The following is a 25,645-nucleotide window of genomic DNA, read 5'->3' as shown; positions in this document are numbered from 1 at the left end:
TCAAGGGACACCGTTGATGACGGTGGTCACCTCTGAAGGCGGCCTAGTTGGGGGGAGGGGAAAGGGCACCATTGATGGCGTCTACGGGATGGGCCCACCTGATGACATCTAGGAATGATGATGTGTTGGCAAATATTGATATATGATGACGTCCGGGATTGCATTGATGATGTCCTGGCCACACTGATGACGTCCAAGCCCTCATTGACGATGTCTTGGTCGCCAATGATGATGTCCAGTTCACAACTGATGACATCCAGGTCATATTGATGACGTACGAGTCACTACAGATAACATCTAGGACACCACTGATGACGTCCGTGAACCACTGATGATTTTCAAGCCTCTATTGATTATGTCAAGAGTTGCCACTACGTTGATACCCCTGAGATGAGGCCACCACTGTTGACGTCCAGGTGGTGTCGCCAACACTACTGACGTCCAGGTAGTGTGGCCACCACCACTGACATCCAGGTGGTGTTGCCAACACTACTGACGTCCAGGTGGTGTGGCCACCACCACTGACATCCAGGTGGTGTGGCCACCACCACTGACATCCAGGTGGTGTGGCCACCACCACTGACATCCAGGTGGTGTGGCCACCACCACTGACATCCAGGTGGTGTGGCAACCACTAGTGACGTCCAGGTAGTGTGGCCACCACCACTGACATCCAGGTGGTGTTGCCAACACTACTGACGTCCAGGTGGTGTGGCCACCACTACTAACGTCCAAGGGGTGTGGCCACCACCACTGACGTCCAGGTAGTGTGGCCACCATTACGGACGTCCAGGTGGTGTGGCCACCACTACTGACGTCCAGGTTGTGTGGCCACCACTACTGACGTCCAGGTTGTGTGGCCACCACCACTGACGTCCAGGTGGTGTGGCCACTACTACTGACGTCCAGGTGGTGTGGCCACCACTACTAACGTCCAAGGGGTGTGGCCACCACTACTAACGTCCAAGGGGTGTGGCCACCACTACTAACGTCCAGGTGGTGTGGCCACCACTACTAACGTCCAAGGGGTGTGGCCACCACTACTAACGTCCAAGGAATGTGGCCACCACTACTAACGTCCAGGTGGTGTGGCCACCACTACTAACGTCCAAGGGGTGTGGCCACCACTACTAACGTCCAAGGGGTGTGGCCACCACTACTGACGTCCAGGTGGTGTGGCCACCACTACTAACGTCCAGGTGGTGTGGCCACCACTACTAACGTCCAGGTGGTGTGGCCACCACTACTAACGTCCAGGTGGTGTGGCCACCACTTCTAACGTCCAGGTGGTGTGGCCACCACTACTAACGTCCAGGTGGTGTGGCCACCACTACTAACGTCCAGGTGGTGTGGCCACCACTACTAACGTCCAAGGGGTGTGGCCACCACTACTAACGTCCAAGGGGTGTGGCCACCACTACTAACGTCCAGGCGGTGTGGCCACCACTACTAACGTCCAAGGGGTGTGGCCACCACTACTAACGTCCAAGGGGTGTGGCCACCACTACTAACGTCCAAGGGGTGTGGCCACCACTACCGACTTCCAGGAGGTGTGGCCACCACCACTGACGTCCAGGTGGTGTGGCCACCACTACTAACGTCCAGGTGGTGTGGCCACCACTACTAACGTCCAGGTGGTGTGGCCACCACTACTAACGTCCAGGTGGTGTGGCCACCACTACTAACGTCCAGGTGGTGTGGCCACCACTACTAACGTCCAGGTGGTGTGGCCACCACTACTAACGTCCAGGTGGTGTGGCCACCACTACTAACGTCCAAGGGGTGTGGCCACCACTACTAACGTCCAAGGGGTGTGGCCACCACTACTGACGTCCAGGTGGTGTGGCCACTACTACTGACGTCCAGGTGGTGTGGCCACCACTACTAACGTCCAAGGGGTGTGGCCACCACTACTAACGTCCAAGGGGTGTGGCCACCACTACTAACGTCCAAGGGGTGTGGCCACCACTACTAACGTCCAAGGGGTGTGGCCACCACTACTAACGTCCAAGGGGTGTGGCCACCACTACTAACGTCCAAGGGGTGTGGCCACCACTACTAACGTCCAAGGGGTGTGGCCACCACTACTAACGTCCAAGGGGTGTGGCCACCACTACTAACGTCCAAGGGGTGTGGCCACCACTACTAACGTCCAAGGGGTGTGGCCACCACTACTAACGTCCAAGGGGTGTGGCCACCACTACTAACGTCCAGGCGGTGTGGCCACCACTACTAACGTCCAAGGGGTGTGGCCACCACTACTAACGTCCAAGGGGTGTGGCCACCACTACTAACGTCCAGGCGGTGTGGCCACCACTACTAACGTCCAAGGGGTGTGGCCACCACTACTAACGTCCAAGGGGTGTGGCCACCACTACTAACGTCCAAGGGGTGTGGCCACCACTACTAACGTCCAAGGGGTGTGGCCACCACTACTAACGTCCAGGCGGTGTGGCCACCACTACTGACGTCCAGGTGCCCACTACTACTGTGGCCCTTAGATTTAGATATAGATATTTATTCAGGTAAAGGCACATACATTGAGAATGTTACAAACATAATGTTGGATTTAAAGATAGCCCTAGTACATACAATACCTAAAGCCACTAGTACGCATAGCGTTTCGGGCTCAGTGTTGCCGTCCAAGGGTGTGGCTCTCGCCGGTGTCATCTACTATCAGTAACAACCGCACTGTGTAAACATATTTGCCAATAAAGTGGTAATTAAAAGTATCCAGCAACGCCTCCCCGCCCCAAGGACCCCCCTCGCCCTCCCCCCCCAGGCACCCCTCTCGCCCCCACCCCAGGCACCCCCTCTCGCCCCCCCCTCCAGGCACCCCCTCTCGTCCCCCCCGCCCACCCCCCCCACCCACGGCCGACCCTTGGGAGGAGGGAGGCACGGCCATGTCCAGCAGACTGAGAGCCCACACTTCCAGGCACTTTCAGGCTCTGATCATTAATTTCACGTAGCCTGCTAAGAGAAGTGGCATGTTGAGGACGCGCCTGGAGCTGTATAGTGAAGAGTCAAGGGCATAAACTGTGAGTGGAGAGATTGTAATGTAGCCATTGGACGATAGCAGTTCCCAGGGCGCAGAGGTAAGAAGATTCTCGCTCTGCGCTTCACAAGTGCTTTGACCTGGGTTCGTATCCTAGCTCTTGTGTGTGTGTGTGTATATATATATATATATATATATATATATATATATATATATATATATATATATATATATATATATATATATATATATATATATATATATGACTGAAAATTCACACCCCAGAAGTGACTCGCACCCATACTGCCAGGAGCAACGCAACTGGTATCTACAGGACGCCTTAATCCGCTTGACCATCACGACAGGACATAAGGAAGTGATAGCCGAAGCTATTTGAATCACTTCTCCTCCGACATTTGGATGGTAATCTTGGGCATAGTATTTTATCAAATCACCTCATTCTTTGGAGCACATGTGAGGAACAAAAATGCAAACAAGCCTGAATGGTCCCCAGGACTATATGCGACTGAAAACTCACACCCCAGAAGTGACTCGAACCCATACTGCCAGGAGTAACGCAACTGGTATCTACAGGACGCCTTAATCCGCATGACCATCACGACAGGACATATATCATTGTCGTGTCGTATATATATATATGTATAAATATATATGTCGTATCTAGTAGCCAGAACTCACTTCTCAGCCTACTATGCAAGGCCCGATTTGCCTAATAAGCCAAGTTTTCATGAATTAATTATTTTTCGGCAACCTAACCTACCTAACCTAACCTAACCTATCTTTTTCGGCTACCTAACCTAACCTAACCTATAAAGATAGGTTAAGTTAGGTTAGGTAGGGTTGGTTAGGTTTGGTCATATATCTACGTTAATTTTAACTCCAATAAAATATAATTGGCCTCATACATAATGAAATGGGTAGTTTTATCATTTAATAAGAAAAAAATAAAGAAAATATATTAATTCAGGAAAACTTGGCTTGTTAGGCAAATCGGGCCTTGCATAGTAGGCTGAAAAGTGCGTTCTGGCTACTAGATACGACATATATATATATATATATATATATATATATATATATATATATATATATATATATATATATATATATATATATATGTTGTACCTAGTAGCCAGAACGTCGTACTCGGCCTACTATGCAAGGGTCGATTTGCCTAATAAGCAAAGTTTTCCTGAATTTAAATATTTAAAAAAAAAATCTTATTAAATAATAAATCTGTCCATTTCTTTATGTATAAGTTAATTTGTTTAATTTGAGTTATAACTAACGTAGATATATGACCGAACCTAACCAACCCAACCTAACCTAACCTAACCTATCTTAACCTAACCTAAACTAACACAACTAAGTCAATAATTTATGTTCCTAATATAATATATGAATAATAATTCGAATAAACTAATTGGAAACAGATTACAAGGACAGGACCTAACGTCCTGTCCTGTCTTACATTGTCTTGTAAGGACAAGACCAGAACATAACGATGCCAACACAGAAGACACTGTTCAACATAACAGGCCAATTACACCTGATTAATCTTCATATGTAGATAGGAGCTGCCTCGTATGGGCCAATAGGCATTCTGCAGTTACCTTTATTCTTATGTTCTTATGTGCTTCATCCCCCATTTATCCCTTATATATCCCCCATGTTTTTACCTTTATTGTCTTATCACCTGACCCAGTGCGGTTATAAATCAACCCGTCTGGTCAATCAATAAATCAATATGTCTGGTCAACATAAATCAACCAATTCTGAAAATTCTTTTCACTTGAGAATGAACCATGGAGGTTCGAAACGTTGTGCATATTGTATAAATAAGTGTAATACATTCTATAGTAATTCACTTTTTTCTTCACCTTGAAATTACGAAGAATGAGTTTTGGAGAACTCCGCTTTCAGCTAAGCCCTGATGCTAAGAAAATTGTTAGAGGGATAGAAGCCCTAAATCAGAAGATAGTAAATAAAGAATATGCGGTCATATTCAATGAGACATATATATATATATATATATATATATATATATATATATATATATATATATATATATATATATATATATATATATATATATATATATATTATTAAATATGACCGAAAAAGTAAGATTAATAATTCTAACACGAATTTTCTCAATCTTTCGTACATTACGCTTCACTGTTGGAGGTAAATCAAAAATCACTTCTCCAAAATTCATTTTTATTTCTAGTCTGACGCGACACGGGCGCGTTTCGTAAAACTTATTACATTTTCAAAGACTTCACAAATACACAACTGATTAGAACTTACGTCTCTCTGATATTATATCTACATTTGAGTGAGGTGGGAAGGATGATGTGGCATTAACACAAGACAGAACAGGGGATATTAATAGGGTATTAAAAGTATCAACACAAGACAGAACAGAAACAATGGGTATTGAATAGAAGTGTTTGTAGAAAGCCTGTTGGTCCATATTTCTTGATGCTTCTATATTGGAGCGGAGTCTTGAATATAGAAGCATCAAGAAATATGGACCAATAGGCTTTCTACAAACACTTCTATTCAATACCCATTGTTTCTGTTCTGTCTTGTGTTGATACTTTTAATACCCTATTAATATCCCCTGTTCTGTCTTGTGTTAATGCCACATCATCCTTCCCACCTCACTCAAATGTAGATATAATATCAGAGAGACGTAAGTTCTAATCAGTTGTGTATTTGTGAAGTCTTTGAAAATGTAATAAGTTTTACGAAACGCGCCCGTGTCGCGTCAGACTAGAAATAAAAATGAATTTTGGAGAAGTGATTTTTGATTTACCTCCAACAGTGAAGCGTAATGTACGAAAGATTGAGAAAATTCGTGTTAGAATTATTAATCTTACTTTTTCGGTCATATTTAATAATATATGTCTACAGGAAAGACTGCTACCAAAATATACTAATATATATATATATGTATATATATATGGCCCGATTTGCCTAATAAGCCAAGTTTTCCTCAATTAATATATTTTCTCTAAATTTTTTCTTATGGAATCATAAAGCTACCCATTTCATTATGTATGAGGTCAATTTTTTTCATTGGAGTTAAAATTAACGTAGATATATGACCGAACCTAACCAACCCTACCTAACCTAACCTAACCTATCTCTACAGGTTAGGTTGGGTTATGTAGCCGAAAAAGTTAGGTTAGGTTAGGTTAGGTAGTCGAAAAACAATTAATTCATAAAAACTTGGCTTATTAGGCAAATCGGGCCTTGCATAGTAGGCTGAGAAGTGAGTTCTGGCTACTAGGTACGACATATATATATATATATATATATATATATATATATATATATATATATATATATATATATATATATATATATATATATATATATATATATTAAATATATTATAATAATAATAATAATATACACTCACACAAGAGTTCATGTACAGCCACTAGCACACGTAGCGTTTCGGGTGGGTACTTAATCATAATTTTCCTCGGAATACGACCCGACAAGTCGTTTAACCACCAGGTACCCATTCACTGCTGGGTGAACAGAGGCTACAGTTAAGGATTGGCGCTCAGTCAATCCTTCCCGGCCAGGATACGAACCCAGGTCAAAGCACTCGCGAAGCGCCGAGCAAGTGTTTTATCACTGCGCCATAGAGACTACTTGATTTCTTGGGTGTTATTATTTATTTTCGCTGATAAACTTCCACTTCACACAAACTAATTTTTATAATTTTAATTACACGAAAATTAATCCACGAGTTGGTAATGTGAATTAAATTAATGTTAAATCCTATTATTGAATTCAACCAATTGTTATTGTTATTATTTAAAATATTTCACAGCTTAGTTGTTATGGTAGAAGTTGTGGGTAGCCAAGCCGGACCCGTAATCACGTGGTTCATGGCGTCGTTACGTGCAGGTTGGTACAAGAATCAATCACGTGATCTCACATTTATGTATAAACATAGTTGAATATATTTAATATTTATGTTTAGTTATTGATTGTTTCAGTGAACTAGGCTATTTTCTGATAATTTGATTGTCATTCAGTCCCTTTGATATATTAACATTAACGAATTAGTGCCCTGCTGCACTGGACACAAAGTATAGAATTATTTCCAATTGCGGGTTCTTCTCGGATGTGGCGGGAGCAGCAGACACTGAGCCTGCAACTGAATACTAATTGTTTATTCAGGATTAGGAGACAACAGAGGACGTCATCAGAAATCAGCTAATTTCCTTGTTAATTTGTCAATAAAGATTCCTGTTTTATTCAAGAGATATATATATATTTGAATTATTGAGTCACATAAAGTTTGAATTTGTCATGTAGGTCTTCAAATCCTCTCGCTCTCACCTGTTGAAATGACTTGTCTGATCCTCTGTAACTGACCTGTAGTTTGACCTACTTTATGGATCAGGTAAACTAGAGGAAGTGTATCTAGACTTTATAATCCATAATTGTGTGGACCTTCAAACTGCAGTAGGGGTCCTCTCGGTCTGCTAAAGGAGATGGCGAATTAAATAATTTTCAACAGCCATCACTGACGACGTTGATGGCATGTGGTTAACATTGACGACGTTGATGAGTAGTAGCTATCACTGACGACGTTGATGGGTCGTGGCCATTACTGACGACGTTGATGGGTCGTGGCCATTACTGACGACGTTGATGGGTCGTGGCCATCACTGACGACGTTGATGGTTTTGGCCATTACTGACGACGTTGATGGGTCGTGGCCATTACTGACGACGTTGATGGGTCGTGGCCATTACTGACGACGTTGATGGGTCGTGGCCATCACTGACGACGTTGATGGGTCGTGGCCATTACTGACGACGTTGATGGGTCGTGGCCATCACTGACGACGTTGATGGGTCGTGGCCATTACTGACGACGTTGATGGGTCGTAGCCAATACTGACGACGTTGATGGGTCGTGGCCATTACTGACGACGTTGATGGGTCGTAGCCAATACTGACGACGTTGATGGGTCGTGGCCATCATTGACGACGTTGACGGGATGCGGGCATCAACCTCGGCTGCGAAGTACGTGACCTAGAGTGCCCTGTACTCAACATGTCCCCGTGGCGTCCCGGGGAGACGGGAAACAAGCCAACAACCACGTGTGTTGTGCAGTCATTAACTGTCTCACCCACCAGCCTGTCCTCATACAGTCCGTCCTCATAAATAAAGGCCAGAGTCCATTCCATACAGCCGCCAAACCCGCTGTTTATGAATGAAAAATGGTTTACACAGGACTCACAACTGTTGACGTTCGAGCATTTCCGGAACAAGTGTTTCACTGAGGAATTTTGTTCGAACCACAACGCTGTAAAGACTTCACCCACGTACTACAAATACAAATAACCGCCAAAAGAACCTAAACTCCTAACCTAACCAATGCCTAAATATGCACAGTATGTTAATATAACATAATATTAATTTATACTTGTAAAAGTTTCTATTTTGAATGAACAGCATGTTAAAATTAATGTTACGTCATTGGAGTCTACCGCTGAATGGAAGCGACTTGGTCTGAGGACGGATTGCTCCACACTGAATAAATATTTGCACATTAGCTGGCTGGGAATAATGCCATTCGTGGGTTTTCCTGAGTTCATTAACCGCAAGCACCGTGCTGGAGGCGGGGCAGAATGCACGCTGCCGGAGCCAAATGCCGGACTCTAACAATGCATCATTAATCCCCCACCTCAACTAGTACTATGAAACATTTGGCAGAAATCCTCCCATTGCAACTAGTCATAATTGAGCACAGGACAGAAATCCACCTATTTCAGCTAGTTGAATGTCGCCCTGGGAAACATTGCACCCATCCCAATTAGACATAATGGTATAGTAGGCAGTTATCTCTCTCTCCTCTACTAGTGATCATGGAGAATTTCTTATTAATTCCACACCTCATCTAGTTGTCATTGCAAACTAGGTAGTAATCTTTCACCACAAGTAGTGGTCATTACGCAATTTACTATAATCCCCCAGCTGAATTAGTCCTCGTGGAAAACTGACCAGGGACCCCGCACCTTAACTAGCGTGTTAAGGAACACTGGCCATTAATCCCGCGCGTCAAGTAGTCGTCATGGAATACTAGGCAGTAATCCTCCACTTTTACTAGTCGTGATTAAACGTCGAGTAGTAATCCCCCCACCTCAACTAGTCTTCAGGGGACATTAGACAGTAATCCCCCACCTCAACAAGAGGTCAGGGAACACTGAGCAGTAATCCGCACCTCAACTAATCCGTGGGACTCTCCTCACCTGAGTATTATATAAATGTAAAGAAACTCTTGGTATTTGTCACACTCATGAAATAACACAACACTATCAGAGAGGAACTCACAACGCCTTGAACTATTGACAGAGGTTTATGTAGACGCAGTTCAGTCCCTTCCTCTTGAATATTCACGGGAAAACGCTGACATCTGCTTGTAAAATACATTGTGAATATAACCAATTTCGCCAGTTTAAATTTCATTAAATTGTTCCGTATTTGTTAATTTTTCAGTAATTTGATTAGTTCAGAATGCAGAGAGTTGGTAATGAGTCATAAATTAACGTTCATCCGCCATTACATTTTTACCAATAATTTGAAACCTCTTGAATTATTCGTTCTACTTTACCAATTTCTCTTATGTAATCACTCTTTTTCTCCTCTCTCTCTCTCTCTCTCTCTCTCTCTCTCTCTCTCTCTCTCTCTCTCTCTCTCTCTCTCTCTCTCTCTCTCTCTCTCTCTCTCTCTCTTTCTTTCTTTCTTTCTTTCTTTCTTTCTTTCTTTCTTTCTTTCTTTCTTTCTTTCTTTCTTTCTTTCTTTCTTTCTTTCTTTCCTTTTCCCCCGAGTTTCTTAGTGTAAATTATTCCATATATAATAGTTGATTCAGAGGCGACGACAATCGAAATTATTATATATAGGTGAACATATAAAGTAAAACAAGTTAGTCTCTATGTTAAAGCAACATTTTGATTTTCTGTGTCTCCTTACATGAGGGCAGGTGAGGAGCGTGAGGCGTGCAGGGGGGCGGGGCAGGAGGGGGCGTGGTTCACCTGCTCTGATGGGCGGTGTCTCCCTGCCAGACTTCGCTGTGATCGCAAGATGGACTGTCTTAAAGGCGAAGACGAGTCTGACTGTGGTGAGTACTGGTGGTAGACCTCTCTGTCGTGGTGGTGGACAGATTGTTGTCTGTCTGTCTGTTGGTGACTGATCATTTTCCAGTTAGTTACTGTTCATTTGCCAGTTGGTGACTCTGTGTTTTCCTGTTAGTGACTATTGTGTAATTGTTAGTAACTGGTGTGTGGTTGTTAGTGACTGTTGTGTGTTCATGTTGTCACTGTCATGTGACTGTTAGTGAATGTGACTATTATGTTACAGTGACGGTGGAGTGTGCGGCGGGAGAGTGGCAATGCGTCAGTGGGCAGTGCATCTCCGAGGCTTTGCGCTGCGATCTCCACTTCGACTGCTACGACAAGACCGATGAACTCAACTGCAGTGAGTATTGTGAGGATGTTTTGTGAGTCTGCATTTATTTACCTATGTAGTTGTTTATTTCTGTATGATCTTGGGTCCCGCCTTTCAAACCGTCGGTTGTCTCATCTACTGACTCCTAAAATATTTTCTGTCATATACGTTATTCACAATAAAACAAATGTGAATCTGATCCTGGCTTGTAATTGTTATTGTGTAATTGTTTATCCTCCAGATTATAGAAAACTACTTTTATTAACTTGTGACAAACCGGTTAGTTTAAGGTAAGTTAGGTTTTGTTGGGGTGCTTTGGGTTTGCTTCGGTTTGGTATGGTTAGGTTAGATTGGATCGGGTCGGTTCGGATTGGGTTAGGTCGAGTTGGGTTGGGTTGGATTGTGTCGAGTTGAGTTGAGTTGGGTTGGGTTTGATCTGGTTGGGTTGGGTTACGTGTTAAGAGAGGCGATGACATTATGAGTTTATACCTTTCTCAGGTCTCGGGCTCTACTCACATTTATGAGGTGATCAAAGTAGTAATGAGGTATTACCTACCACATAAGGTTAATATGAATATTGATCAGGGTTAATTTGAATAGTAAATTCCTTTGTTTGGGGACGTTTACTACTAATAAAATGTTGCAACCCACACTCTCGCACCCTTATGATGGTGCATTCGTTGCTTCCTATCCTTAAATTTGTTTAGTGCATTTTTGCAATTTGTTATAAATTTAGTTGCTGTTATGGGGGGTATAGAGTAGTAAAGGAGAAGGGCCAACAGCTAGAATCAGGGTGTATCAAAATTAGTGGAGATCAGGTAGGCCCGGCCCCCAATGAGAACATAAAACAATATTACTTTAATGGCTTAAGGTTCATACGTCAGCCTACAGGTTTGATCACTGATCCCCTACACAGGAAGAATGGATACTCCTTTAAAACTAACTTATTTATTAACCCCCTCTTAACAACCCCCCCATATACAATAACAACAATAACAATAACTACTTTACCACACAATTTTACTTTAGAAGCCTTAGTCCACATAGGCAGGATGCAAGTTTTTACAATTAGGACAAGCTAGGGTAAAGTCTACTAGGCAGGGGGCACTAGCAAGGACTCTAAGTAGCTTGGTACCACTTGAGCACACGTGGTTCCTCTGAGACCCCTTAGAGTAACTTAGCAATATAAACATTAGAGTAGCCTACACACATTACTACACATGTATGCCAGAAAACGTACGTGCTACACGGTACTTAGCTTTGTAAACTAGACCCAGGATAAGGTAAGGGAAGAGGAGAAAGAGGAGGAGGAGGCAGAGCAACACAGGAGAGGTGTTGACTCAACCACAGCAGTCCAGAGAAGCCTCAAGCCCGGCGTCCAGTCTCCGAGCTCCCAAGTTGTTGTTATGGTTGCCGGGAAGATAACCTAATTGATCGTGCAGCTACAAACAATACAAGTCTTCACCGGCCTTCGTTACTTTACTAGTTCTAAGAGTAGTTGATAATTAGTTCACTCATTAATAATCAACAGCAAGCTGAAGTCTGAATGATCTGTGAGAAACAAGATTCGTCTTACGTCTGGCAAGGAAGATAGGAACAAACGCACATCAGCAATTGTATCAAATAATGTAAAGTAAATAATTTAGAGCTCAATTTGACCTCTCCTCTGGTTTCCAACTAAGGAACCCAGGGTCGTAACACTCCTCCACCCTTTCAAAGAAAAAAAAATGTGGCTACTAGAATTGTAGCTATATGTTTTTTGTAAGAGTATACAGAGAATAAAAAGGAAAACTATGCAATAATAGAAAATCAAACAAAAACAAAAATTTATCTGCAAGAAAAATCACAAAAGAATTTTCGGAAAGAAAAAGCACATACAAAAAAAAAAAAAACAGCGAAGTAAATAAAATTGACAGGGAATATTTAATGTCACAGGAGAACCTAAAAAAAAATAACTAAAGCATGACAGTTGGTATATGGCTTCCTGTGGCTCAGATGAATGTTACTCGGGTAACCTGGACAGAGCATCGGCTATCAAAGTGAGCCGGCCCGGTAGGTGGGTAATGGAAAGATTGAAGTCCTGTAGGTACAATGCCCACCTGAGGATGCGTTTATTTTTCGCCTTCATCTGGTTTAAGAACACAAGTGGGTTATAGTCTGTGTACACTTTTACTATATTTCCTGTTAGGTATACTTCAAACTTTTTAAATGTTAACACTAGCGCCAACGCCTCTTTTTCTGCCACTGAATAATTGCATTGCTCCTTGTCAAATTTCACAGAGTAATAGTATACTGGGTGGTCTACTTGATCATCCCCAGTTTGCAACAACCCTGCACCAGCACCCGAGTCAGACGCGTCAACATGAATTTTAAACGATCAATCGAACTAGCGAGCACTGGGGAAGAAGCTAAGATCAATTTCAAATTTTTAAATGCCTCTGCACAGTCTGTTGACCACTTAAACTTAACGGCCTTCCGCAACAAGTCTGTGAGAGGAGTGGCAACACTGGAAAAGTTCTGACAAAAGCGTTGGTAATACGCACCAACCCGTTCTCGCACTTGCTTACTGCCAATATTGGCTTATTTAATAAGTGCATATGTGACATACTAGTTGATTGTGAATATTTTAGTTTACCTTGAAAAGCTTCATAGAAAACACCGACCTCACCTAACCTTCTTAGTATGTTAAGATAAGCATCTTATTGCTTCTTATTTACAATTATTACTTAACCTATCAACAGTATAGGTTAAGTAATAATTGTAATTATTAATGTAATAATTGTAATTTACAATTATTACTTAACCTATCAACAGTATAGGTTAAGTAATAATTGTAATTAAGAAGGAATAAGATGCTTATCTTAACATACTAAGAAGGTTAGGTGAGGTCGGTGTTTTCTATAAAGCTTTTCAAGGTAAACTAAAATATTCACAATCAATTAGTATGTCACATATGCACTTATTAAATAAGCCAATATTGACTATAAGCAAGTGCGAGAACGGGTTGTACGCACACATACCGATAAACTTTTGAACATCCTTTTTAGACTGGAGCACTGGATACTCCAGAATAGCACTGATTTTATCTTGCTGAGGTAACACTTTTCCTTAGCCCACTTCATAACCGAGGTACGTCACTGTGCCTTGGCCAAAATAACACTTTTTAGCATTTAAAGTTAGGTTTGCACTTTTCAGAACTGTGAACAACTGGCGTAACCTAGCAATGTGGTCAGTCCAATTACTATCAAAACGCACAATGTCATCTAAATACGCCCGACAATTTGGTACATTAGCGAGCAGAGAGTTCATTAGCCTCTGAAACGTGGCAGGGGCATTACTCAAGCCGAACGGTAACACTTGATACTCAAAGACACCATCGGGTGTTACGAACGCAGTTAGTTGCTTGGCACATTCGGTGAGCGGGATCTAATAATAACCGTTCGAGAGGTCGAATTTCGAGATTTACATAGCGTTTCCGATCTCGTCGATGCAGTCCTCGAGGAGGGGCAGTAGAGAGGCATCCACAATGGTCACCTTGTTGAGCTGCTGATAGTCGGTGCATAATTGCCAGGACCTGTCTGGTTTGGGGACCAAAAGGCAGGGCGAGCACCAAGAGCCCTGGCTCGGCCGGATGAGGCCGTGCTGGAGCAGGAAGTCGACCTCTTTCCGTACGATGGCCTTCTTTTCCGGACTCATCAGGTAGGGTTGAAAGTGAATGGGGGTGTAGTCCGTCAACTTGACATCATGGTAGATGGCATCAGTCTGGGTCGGGACCTCCCTGAACAGACTGGAGAATTCGTCGAGCAACGACTGCACCTCTTCATGTTGGGCCATCTGCAAATGGGACAGTCCCTCCTCCACAGCATTCACATAACTAGAATTATTGAGAATGAGATTAGTTGGGTCCCCAAAATAATCATCCCCTCCCTCACTGGAAAAGGAAACATTGGTTAGTGCGATGGGCCTGTGGCCCTGGAACTTCTTCAGCCGGTTCAAGTGTACAAGCAACACCTGGTTACACTTGGCAGAGTGCCTTACTTTGTACGTGAGGTCCCCAGCCATGTCTGTCACAATTTAGGGGCCTTCGTACTTGTGAGACATATTATTCCCAAGTCGAGACTTTAATACCAGGATAGGGTCACCAGGTTGAAATACCTGCAACTTAGCTTTAGCATCGTGTCGTTCTTTCGTATTTTCTTGGGCCTTCCCAAGATACTTTAGTGCAGCCGTCTTGCAGTCCCTGAGTCTCTGGTGATGTTGCACAAAGAAAACCGAACCTTCGGTCAACGTTACGTTCCCTAACAGATTCTCCTGTAACATTTGCAAGGGTCCACGAACTTTATTGCTAAAGACTAACTCAAAAGGAGAATAACCCAGTGAACTTTGTAACCCCTCTGGAGCAGCAAACAAAACATAAGGCAAGTTCTCATCCCAGAAGTTGTGGGAACTCTCGCACGATGTCTTCAACATCTGCTGCAGAGTTAGATGGAACCGCTCAATTACCCCGTGACTCTGTGGATGGTATGGGCTGGAAACCTTATGAGTTATTCCATGGTCCTTAAAGAATTGTTAAAAATATCTTACTTAAAATTAGTACCATTGTCAGTTTGCATGACACGAGGCAATCCAAAAGTAGAAAAAAAATGCAACATATGAGCAACAACAGTCTTTGCTTGGATGTTTCTTACAGCAAAAGCCTCATGGTAACGGGTCGTGATATACATCATCGTAATTAGGTAAATATTACCAGATTTAGTTCTAGGTAATGGACCAAGACAGTCCATTACCACATGAGAAAATGGTTCCTCCGGCACAACAATAGGCCTCAGAGGAGCTTTAGGTGCTGTCTGGTTTGGTTTCAAACCAAACCAGACAGCACCTAAACAAGCACCTTCAACAAGCTGACACGGAATACATGAGTTACAAAATTTTGCCACATCGCTTTTCAGCTTGGGCCAAAAGAAGTATTTAAAGATTTTGTGATAAGTGATATTAATACCTTGGTGTCCCCCCATAGGATCATCATGAGCAGCTGCCAAAACTCTCTCCCTATAGTAAGTAGGCAACATAACCTGGTGGACTACCTCCCATTCATTTGAGAAGGGAGAACTCTGTGGTCTCCATTTTCTCATCAAAATCTGATCATTGTAATAGTACCCAGTTGCTGCATCTACAATCTCCTCCTTAGAGAGAGCTACCTTATGACATTCTGCAAGACTGGGGTCAGCTTTCTGTAAATCTTTCAAGGAGGCGTCCATGCCTTGGTAAGATGCCATTGGCCGAGGCTCGACCGTGTGCTCCTCCACCTCTTCACTACTCTGGGTAGAAGGCAATGGTAGGCTCTCCACAATGTCCTCCGCCTCGTCATTGAGTCGGGCCATGAACGTGTCCGCAAGGTCCACTTGGCTTTCACTACTCAGAAAGTTCCTCGTGTCCTCGTGATTTACGACCTTAGCAACCACAGGGCCGCCCTTTCATTTAAGTCCCATAGACCTTGTCACCGCGCATGCAGGGTACACATTATCCTCTGCGGTGGGTAGATCCAGGGAAACCTTAGAGGTAGGCAACATAATAGGCAGTCTGGAGTCCCCTACCTTATCCCCTGCTAAATCATTACCCAATATTACATCAACATTAGGGAAAGGTAGGTACAAAGTGACTCCGACTGTACAAACACCCTTGTGGAAATCAGATTCCAGGGTAACCTTACGGAGGGGTGCTGCTCGAGTATCACTAGTGACACCCTCAACCAGTACTACCTCTCCAGTGTCAAGAGTGTTGGCACCTTGCAATGCACTCTCTAAAATTAAAGTCTGGATGGCACCGTTGTCTCGGAAGATCACCACATCCTTCCAGAAAGAACCCTCAGACAAAAGTAGTCTCCCTTTCGATAAGAATGGGGTAAGCAGGTCCAACCACTGTGGGTTGGAGGTCTTACTCCCTAACCCTTCAGAAGGCCCCAAGCCCTGTGTCACAACAAGAGCATTGGGTCTTTTTTCCGAGTGCAGTTGCCAACAACGGCTTGTAATGTGGTTTGCACATTTACAGTGACCACAGACTCGTCAGGGAGAAGAGACATTACTAACAGGATTGCCCTTTGGTTCACCCTTAGGTGCCGTGGGGCTAGACAATTTAACAGGGTTAGTTATGTCTGAAACAGAAGGTGCATTAGTTATCGGGGTTAGAATGGGCTGGTCTGGACTGGCTGTGGGTATAAGTTTTGTTACTTTGTGGGCTATAATTATTTTTATTGGGCCTTTTGCCTGCCAACTGGTAGTTTTTTGCTATCTTGGGCAAATCAATAATATTAGAATCTACCTCTGTCCTTCCTCTAAGGTACTGTGCTACCGGTTCTGGCATATTATCTATAATGTTTCCGCTAAATCTAAATTTTTAAGTGCCTCGGATGTTTTGGCTTTAGCCAAGCGAATCCATTTTTCAAACAGTCTTATTTGGTCATTAGCAAATTCAGTGAGAGATTAGTTGTGAGTAGGACTAAGGTTGTGATAAACTTGGCGGTGAGCTTCAGGTGTAATTTCATATGCCCTCAAAATCTGTTCCCTGACTTTACTATAATTAAAACACTCGTTGTCAGGCATGTTTATAAAAATATCTTGGGCCTTACCCTTAAGTCTTCCCTGTAGGATTTTCACCCACTCACCCTTTGGCCAGTTCATGGATATGGCCAATCTCTGAAAATGGTTGAAAAACCTTTCAGGGTCTGACTCTGAAAATTCAGGCAAGTTATGCTTTTTATCATAATGCCTGGGTTTTGAATCCCCGGCAGGTGGTAGTACAGTGGCTTTCGCTCTAAATTTAGCCTCCTTGGTTTTGAGTCTTTGCTCCTCTAGTCTTATTTTTGCTAACTCTAGGGCTACCTCTCTGTCCCGATGATCTGCACTTTCAGCTTGGCTAGGCTGGCATAAAGATGTATCACTTGGTAATAGTTCTTGATCTGTGCAATGTTGTAATATTTCATTCACCAAAGTCCACTTTTTATCCGTGTCATTTAACTCTAGGCCAAATTCCTTACCTAACAATACTAAATTAGATTTGATAAGCTTCTTGATCTCTACCACTGAAGGGTCATCGGCCAGTTCCTGCATTTTAGCAGCTATCACTAATTAATCTAGCTCCTAGCCAAAGTAAAAAATAAAAAATGAAAATTGGAAAAAAAACAAAAATTTGCATGGCCCCTTTCTCAAGGCCTCAATCGTGAAGGGATCCAGTTGGATGTCTAGTCAGTGCAAGGTGTTTCCTTAGTTGATCTGGGCCCTAGGCTACCACACAACCGTTCTGCGGAATTCAAGAATTTTAGTTTTTGGCACTCAAAAATCTAATTATTTACAATTAAAATGTTCCTCCCGGTCAGGCCAACCACTTGCTATAAATTTAGTTGCTGTTATGGGGGGTATAGAGTATTAAAGGAGAAGGGCCAACAGCTAGAATCGGGGTGTATCAAAATTAGTGGAGATCAGATAGGCCCGGCCCCCAATGAGAACATAAAACAATATTACTTTAGTGGTTTAAGGTCCATACATCATCCTAGAGGTTTGATCACTGATCCCCTACACAGTAAGATTGGATACTCCTTTAAAACTAACTTATTTATTAACCTTTCTCAACAACCCCCCATTTACATTAACAACAATAACAATAACTACTTTCCCACACTATGTTACTTTAAAAGCCTTAGTCCACATAGGCAGGATACAAGGTTTTACAATTAGGACAAGCTAGGGTAAAATCTACTAGGCAGGGGGCACTAGCAAGGACTCTAGGTAGCTTGGTACCACTTGAGCATACGTGGTTCCTCTGAGACCCCTTAGAGTAACTTAGTAATATAAACATTAGAGTAGCCTATACACATTACTACACAGTTATGCCAGAAAACGTACATGCTACACGGTACTTAGCTTTGTAAACTAGACCCAGGATATGGTAAGGGAAGAGGAGAAAGAGGAGGAGGAGGCAGAGCAACACAGGAGAGGTGTTAACTCAACCACAGCAGTCCAGAGAATCCCCACGCCCGGCGTCCAGTCTCCGAGCTCCCAAGTTGTTGTTATGGTTGCCGGGAAGATAACCTAATTGATCGTGCAGCTACAAACAATACAAGTCTTCACCGGCCTTTGTTACTTTACTAGATCTAAGAGTAGTTGATAATTAGTTCACTCATTAATAATCAACAACAAGCTGAAGTCTGAATGATCTGTGAGAAACAAGATTCGTCTTACGTCTGGCAAGGAAGATAGGAACAAATGAGCACCAGCAATCCTATCAAATAATGTAAAGTAAATTATTTAGAGCTTCATTTGACCTCTGGTTTCCAACTAAGGAACCCAGGGTCGTAACACAATTGTTTTGCACATTTTATAATTATATATTTTAGACTAAGAGCTTTATTTTTTTTAATTTTAGTTAACCATTGCACAATCGATTGTCTACCAGTGGGTTGAGCACTGTGAACATAGGTTCGAATCCAGGTTTGGTCATAGAGTTGTTAACGATTCATTGCCCCAAGGAAAATTCAGGCTTTATATATATATATATATATATATATATATATATATATATATATATATATATATATATATATATATATATATATATATATATATACTAGTCTAATAGGTAGTCTAATAGGTATATACTAGTCTAATTAGGTAGCCAAAAAAGTTAGGTTAGGTAAGTTAGGTAGTCGAAAAACAATTAATTCAGTAAAACTTGGCTTATATATATATATATATATATATATATATATATATATATATATATATATATATATATATATATATATATATATATATATATATATATATATTAGTATATTTTGGTAGCAGTCTTTCTTGTAAACATATGTTATTAAATATGACCGAAAAAGTAAGATTAATAATTCTAACACGAATTTTCTCAATATTTCTTATGTTTCTTTTCACTGTCGATGGTAAATGAAAAATCAATTTTCCAAAATTAATTTTTATTTCTAGTCTGACGCGACACTTGAACGCGTTTCGTAATAACTTATTACATTTTCAAAGACTTTAGTTTGCACACACACAACTATAACCTGCAAACACTAAACAGAGTTTTACTATGCTATCATTTAAACAGCTTTTATCTTATATACTCGCATTTGGGTGAGGTGATATGTTACAACAGTTTTGGATGAGGTGAACAAAACTTTAAACACAGGACAGAGAAACTTTCAACACACGACACAAGACCCATTGCACCGTGTTCTGTCTTGTGTTGAAAGTGTACTCTGTGCCATGCAACCTCTGAAGAGACAACTAACACAACACCTATACCCCCTATTAGACTATTTTACAGGAACTTCTTTTCCACAGCTCATAAAACGGAGGAAAGGGTCCTGAAAGATATTGTTAAAAGAAACGTTATCCCTACAGACAAAAATCAGAAGATACAATTGACGATTTACTATAAAACCAAGAAAACGGCTAATCTACTCATGAGAAACTCTTCAGACACAAAGCAGAACGCTTTAAAAGAGACCAATGTCGTCTATGCCTTCAAATGCCCACTTGGGGACTGTAAGCCTCGAAGAATTCAGTATATAGGCAAGACAACAACATCTCTTTCCAGGCGATTAACGATGCATTAGCAACAGGGCTCCATTAAAGAACATATGATCTCTTCCTACAACCAGACCATCACCAGAGAAGTCTTAACAAAAAACACGGAAATCATCGATAGATATAGCGATAGCAGGCGGTTAATATATATTAATCTTACTTTTTCGGTCATATTTAATAATATATATATATATATATATATATATATATATATATATATATATATATATATATATATATATATATATATATATATATATATATATGTTGTACCTAGTAGCCAGAACGTCGTACTCGGCCTGCTATGCAAGGCCCGATTTGCCTAATAAGCCAAGTTTTCCTGAATTAATATATTTTCTCTAATTTTTTTCTTATGAAATAATAAAGCTACCCATTTCATTATGTTTGAAGTCAATTTTTTTTTTATTGGAGTTAAAATTAACGTAGATATATGACCGAACCGTGAGGTGTGTTGGTCAAGCGGATTAAGGCGTCCCTGTACATACTAGTTGCGTTGCTCCTGGGAGTATGGGTTCGAGTCACTTCTGGGGTGTGAGTTTTCAGTTGTATATAGTCCTGGGGACCATTCAGGCTTGTTTGCATTTGTGTTCCTCACGTGTGCCCCAAAGAATGAGGTGATTTGATAAACTGCTATGCCCAAGATTACCATCCGAGTGCCGGCGGGGAAGTGGTTCAAATAGCCTCGGCTATCACTTCCTTATGTCCGGTCGTGATGGTCAAGCGGATTAAGGCGTCCCTGTACATACTAGTTGCGTTGCTCCTGGGAGTATGGGTTCGAGTCACTTCTGGGGTGTGAGTTTTCAGTTATATATATATATATATATATATATATATATATATATATATATATATATATATATATATATATATATATATATATATATATATATATATATGTCGTACCTAGTAGCCAGAACGCGCTTCTCAGCCTACTATGCAGGGCCCGATTTGCCTAATAAGCCAAGTTTTCATGAATTAATGTTTTTTCGACTACCTAACCTACCTAACCTAACCTAACCTAACTTTTTTGGCTACCTAACCTAACCTATAAAGATAGGTTAGGTTAGGTTAGGTAGGGTTGGTTAGGTTCGGTCATATATCTACGTTAATTTTAACTCCATTAAAAAAAATTGACCTCATACATAATGAAATGGGTAGCTTTATCATTTCATAAGAAAAAAATTAGGGAAAATATATTAATTCAGGAAAACTTGGCTTATTAGGCAAATCGGGCCATGCATAGTAGGCCGAGAAGTGCATTCTGGCTACTAGGTACGACATATATATATATATATATATATATATATATATATATATATATATATATGTCGTACCTAATAGCCAGAACGCACTTCTCAGCCTACTATGCAAGGCCCGATTTGCCTAATAAGCCAAGTTTTCATGAATTAATGTTTTTTAGACTACCTAACCTACCTAACCTAACCTAACCTACCTTTTTTGGCAACCTAACCCAACCTAACCTATGAAGATAGGTTAGGTTAGGTTAGGTAGGGTTGGTTAGGTTCGGTCATATATCTACGTTAATTTTAACTACAATAAAAAAGAATTGACCTCATACATAATGAAATGGGTAGCTTTATCATTTCATAAGAAAAAAATTAGAAAAAATATATTAATTCAGGAAAACTTGGCTTATTAGGCAAATCGGGCCTTGAATAGTAGGCCAAAAAGTGAGTTCTGGCTACTAGGTACGACATATATATATATATATATATATGTATATGTATATATATATATATATATATATATATATATATATATATATATATATATATATATATATATATAATGTGTGTGTGTGTGTGTGTGCGGAAAATCCACAGAGAAATGGGAGAGAGATGAACGTTTCGGCCGATCTGGGCCTTTGTCAACACCTGACTGAAAGAAATCACAAAGAGAGAGTGGAGGCAGATACAAGACCTGACCACCATTTCCTTGGGGAAAGAATTAACCAGAAAAAGGTATAGATTAGCTTAGAGTGGTTAGAAGGATTTAAGCGGTAAGAATAAAAGCTTAAAGAAACAACCTCATTGAACCTACATAAAATATTAAAATAATATTGTTATGAGACTATATAACTATCATAGTTTTTTCTTAAACTGTTGTGCAATATTGTAACTTAAAACAGGGTCAAGTTTGTACATACCAGTACTAACATTGAGAAGATTTGGACATTGACTAATTAGGGCAGACTCAATTAAATTCCGTTTCACAAAGCCATTGCAATTGGCTGTGCTTTTCGCCCCATCCCAATTAATAGTATGATCACACAAACTTGTATGTAGATACAAAGCATTAGACGTTTTGGCAGTTCTTATACTATAAGCATGTTGGGACATACGTAATTGTAAGGATTTTCCTGTTTGTACCTTCATTATTGTTCATTATTATTCGAATCATCACAGTAAAGTTAAACAGGCAGTATTTTCAGGAATGTTTCTTCGAGCTTTGAGGGTATGCAGCCCTGAGTTTTTTGATGAAGAGATAGCTAAAATATATGAAAATATACATTTTTTTTATAGTTAGGTTCAATAGCTTGTCGGTCATAGAGTGCAGACGCCTACGCACTTGCCAATATATTGTATAATTAACAATGATACGCTAATAAAGCCACCACTACCCGGCATTGCCCGCCACCATCTGCCACCGCTCGCCAACACCCGCCACCAACCGCCATCACCCGCCAACCCGTTCTCGAAAATTTAATAAGTCAATATTGACTTATTAGTTGCGTGCATAGGTGACATACTAAACATAATAGTTTCCCTTGAAAAGCTTCACAAAAAACACCGACATTACCTAACCTACTTAGTATGTTAAAATAAGCATCTTATAGCTTCGTAATTACAATTGTTACTTATCCTATTATAGGTATAGGTTAGGTAATAATTGTAATTACGAAGCAATAAGATGCTTATCTTAACATACTAAGTAGGTTAGGTAAGGTGGGTGTTTTCTATGAAGCTTTTCAAGAGAAACTATTATGTTAAGTATGTCACCAATGCACATATTTAATAAGTCAATATTGACTTATTAAATTTGCGAGAACGGGTTGCACCCGCAACAGTTTCACTTTCTTCATTTTCCTCGAAGTCGCCCTCGTCAGCGGCCGCGCTAGAGTTGTCGTGCGGGGAGGGAAGAGAGGCGGTGATGCTGGGGCGACGGGCATTGCCGGTCATGGGCAACAGTTTGGTCGTCTCTCGGCCACGACGACATCTGGCCGAGAATGTGTTAAGTACTGTATTTACTTAATGAGGTTCAATGAGGTTGTTTCTTTAAGCTTTTATTCTTACCGCTTAATCCTTCTGACCACTCTAAGCTAATCTATACCTTTTTCTAGTTAATTCTTTCCCCAAGGAAATGGTGGTCAGGTCTAGTGTCTGCCTCCACTCTCTGTGATTTCTTTCAGTCAGGTGTTGACAAAGGCCCAGATCGGCCGAAACGTTCTTCTCTCTTTTCCATTTCTCTGTGGATTTTCCGCATACAAATGATTAGTGTTTAGTGATCGTCAATTGCATATATATATATATATATATATATATATATATATATATATATATATATATATATATATATATATATATATATATATATATATATATATTTATATTTATATATATATATATATATTGTGATGGAAAAAAGAAGTGTAGGTGTTCGGCAGTCCTCCCAATGGCTGGTGTCAATGCCTATCACATTTAAGAAAAAAAAGATGACTGTGTAGCTGTTGTGTCCTGTGGCAAAGTAAGGCAAAACAAGCAAAACAAATAGTATGAACAATGAAACTTTAATTAAAGTGAAAATAAATTATGAATAATACAATTCCTTGGCTATGTACAGTGCAAACTCACAAGATTATAAATTAAAAAAATAACATAAAATAATATAGTGGTGACGTTACTCTAAAATGGATAAAGACAAAATGAAATTAACAGGTGCTGAGGATAAAGCGCTGGCCGAGAACATCCACTAATAGACAGAGCGTATATCAGATGGTTGTTTCAGCTTGAGAGCACAGGATATTCTAGCTCCAATGGCTGGTACTGGCCCAGACATCAGCTAGGTAGATGGCGCTGAGGTGCAGAAGTGCAGTGGTGCAGACGTCGATTCACCAATCAGAAGCGGGCAGGCTGGAAAGGCTAGTTTGGTGATCGGCGACGAGGGAGTGGGGAGGTGGAGAGCGAGTGTGTGATATGTTTGTGCCTGGCAAAACGTATCTGACCAAATATGTACTACACTTGCTTGTAGTATCTAGATGTTGTAGATGTACTAAAGTAACATGACGATAGGAAAGAGCAGGCCAAATCTCTCTTGAAGGAGATTATCGTAAAAATATATATATTAGTATATTTTGGTAGCAGTCTTTCTTGTAAATATATGTTGTTAAATATGGCCGAAAAAGTGAGATTAATAATTCTAACACGAATTTTCTCAATATTTCTTATGGTTCTTTTTACTGTCGATGGTAATTGAAAGATCAATTCTCCAAAACTCATTTTTATTTCTAGTCTGACGCGATGCTTGAACGCGTTTCGTAATAACTTATTACATTTTCAAAGACTTTAGTTTACATAGACAACTGCAACCTGAAAACACTAAACAGAGTCTTACTTATACTAACACTAAACAGCTTATCCGTCTTACTTATACTCGCATTTGGGTGAGGTGATATGGTGCAAGAGTTTTGGGTGAGGTGATCAAACTTGTGACAAATACAAGACAGAACATGAAACAATGGATATTAGTTGGATAAGAGAGCATAAGAATAGAAGTAACTGCAGAGGGCCTATTGGGCCATACTTCCTCTTGATGCTTCTATATTGGTTCGGAGTCTTGAAGTGGATAGAATACTGGTGTGCATTAATTGGCTGTTGATTCCTGGTGTTGACATTTTTATGTGTAGTGCCTCACAGATGTCGAGCCGCCTGCTATCGCTGTACCTATCTCTGATTTCTGTGTTGTTTGTTAAAACTTCTCTGGTGACGGTCTGGTTGTGAGAGGAGATTATGTGTTCCTTTATGGAGCCCTGTTGCTTATGCATTGTTAATCGCTTGGAAAGAGACGTTGTTGTCTTGCCTATATACTGAGTTCTTTGGGGCTTACAGTCCCCAAGTGGGCCTTTCGAGGCATAGACGACGTTGGTCTCTTTCAAGGCATTCTGCTTTGTGTCTGAAGAGTTTTTCATGAGTAGGTTGGCCGATTTTTTGGTTTGATAGTAAATCGTCAATAGTATTTTCTGCTTTTTATCTGTAGGGATAACGTTCCAATCAACAATATCTTTCAGGACCCTTTCCTCTGTGTGGTGTTGTGTGTAGCTGAGGAAGTCTTGGTTGTAAGGTTGATGTAAAGCCATTGCTTGGTTACTGACTTTAAGGGGGCGTCTGGTTATTATAATGAAAGTTGTTCAATGTCAACCAATATTATTTTTCTAGTTGTATATGAAAAGTGCTTAAATTGTCCCAAGTTTCAGTACTGCAGCGTAAATAGAAAGGGAGTTTTTTTTTTTTTTTTT

The 25,645-nt window shown here is 40.9% G+C and overlaps 1 protein-coding gene across 1 annotated transcript in view; it reads left to right on the top strand.

The window, feature by feature from the left end:
* LOC123759743 (G-protein coupled receptor GRL101) overlaps nucleotides 1-25,645 on the top strand; it is a 785,517-nt gene that overhangs the window by 255,957 nt on the left and 503,915 nt on the right. Inside the window, exons 9-11 of the mRNA XM_069319377.1 lie at nucleotides 199-212; nucleotides 10,040-10,172; nucleotides 10,412-10,528. Coding sequence (XP_069175478.1) covers nucleotides 199-212; nucleotides 10,040-10,172; nucleotides 10,412-10,528 — 264 coding nt within the window. The remainder of the gene's footprint in view (nucleotides 1-198; nucleotides 213-10,039; nucleotides 10,173-10,411; nucleotides 10,529-25,645) is intronic.

Source organism: Procambarus clarkii, chromosome 8 (genome assembly GCF_040958095.1).
Source record: "Procambarus clarkii isolate CNS0578487 chromosome 8, FALCON_Pclarkii_2.0, whole genome shotgun sequence".
NCBI lineage: Eukaryota > Metazoa > Arthropoda > Malacostraca > Decapoda > Cambaridae > Procambarus > Procambarus clarkii.
The sequence above is the reverse complement of the archived record's forward strand: the minus strand, read 5'-3'. Positions and strand labels throughout refer to the sequence as shown.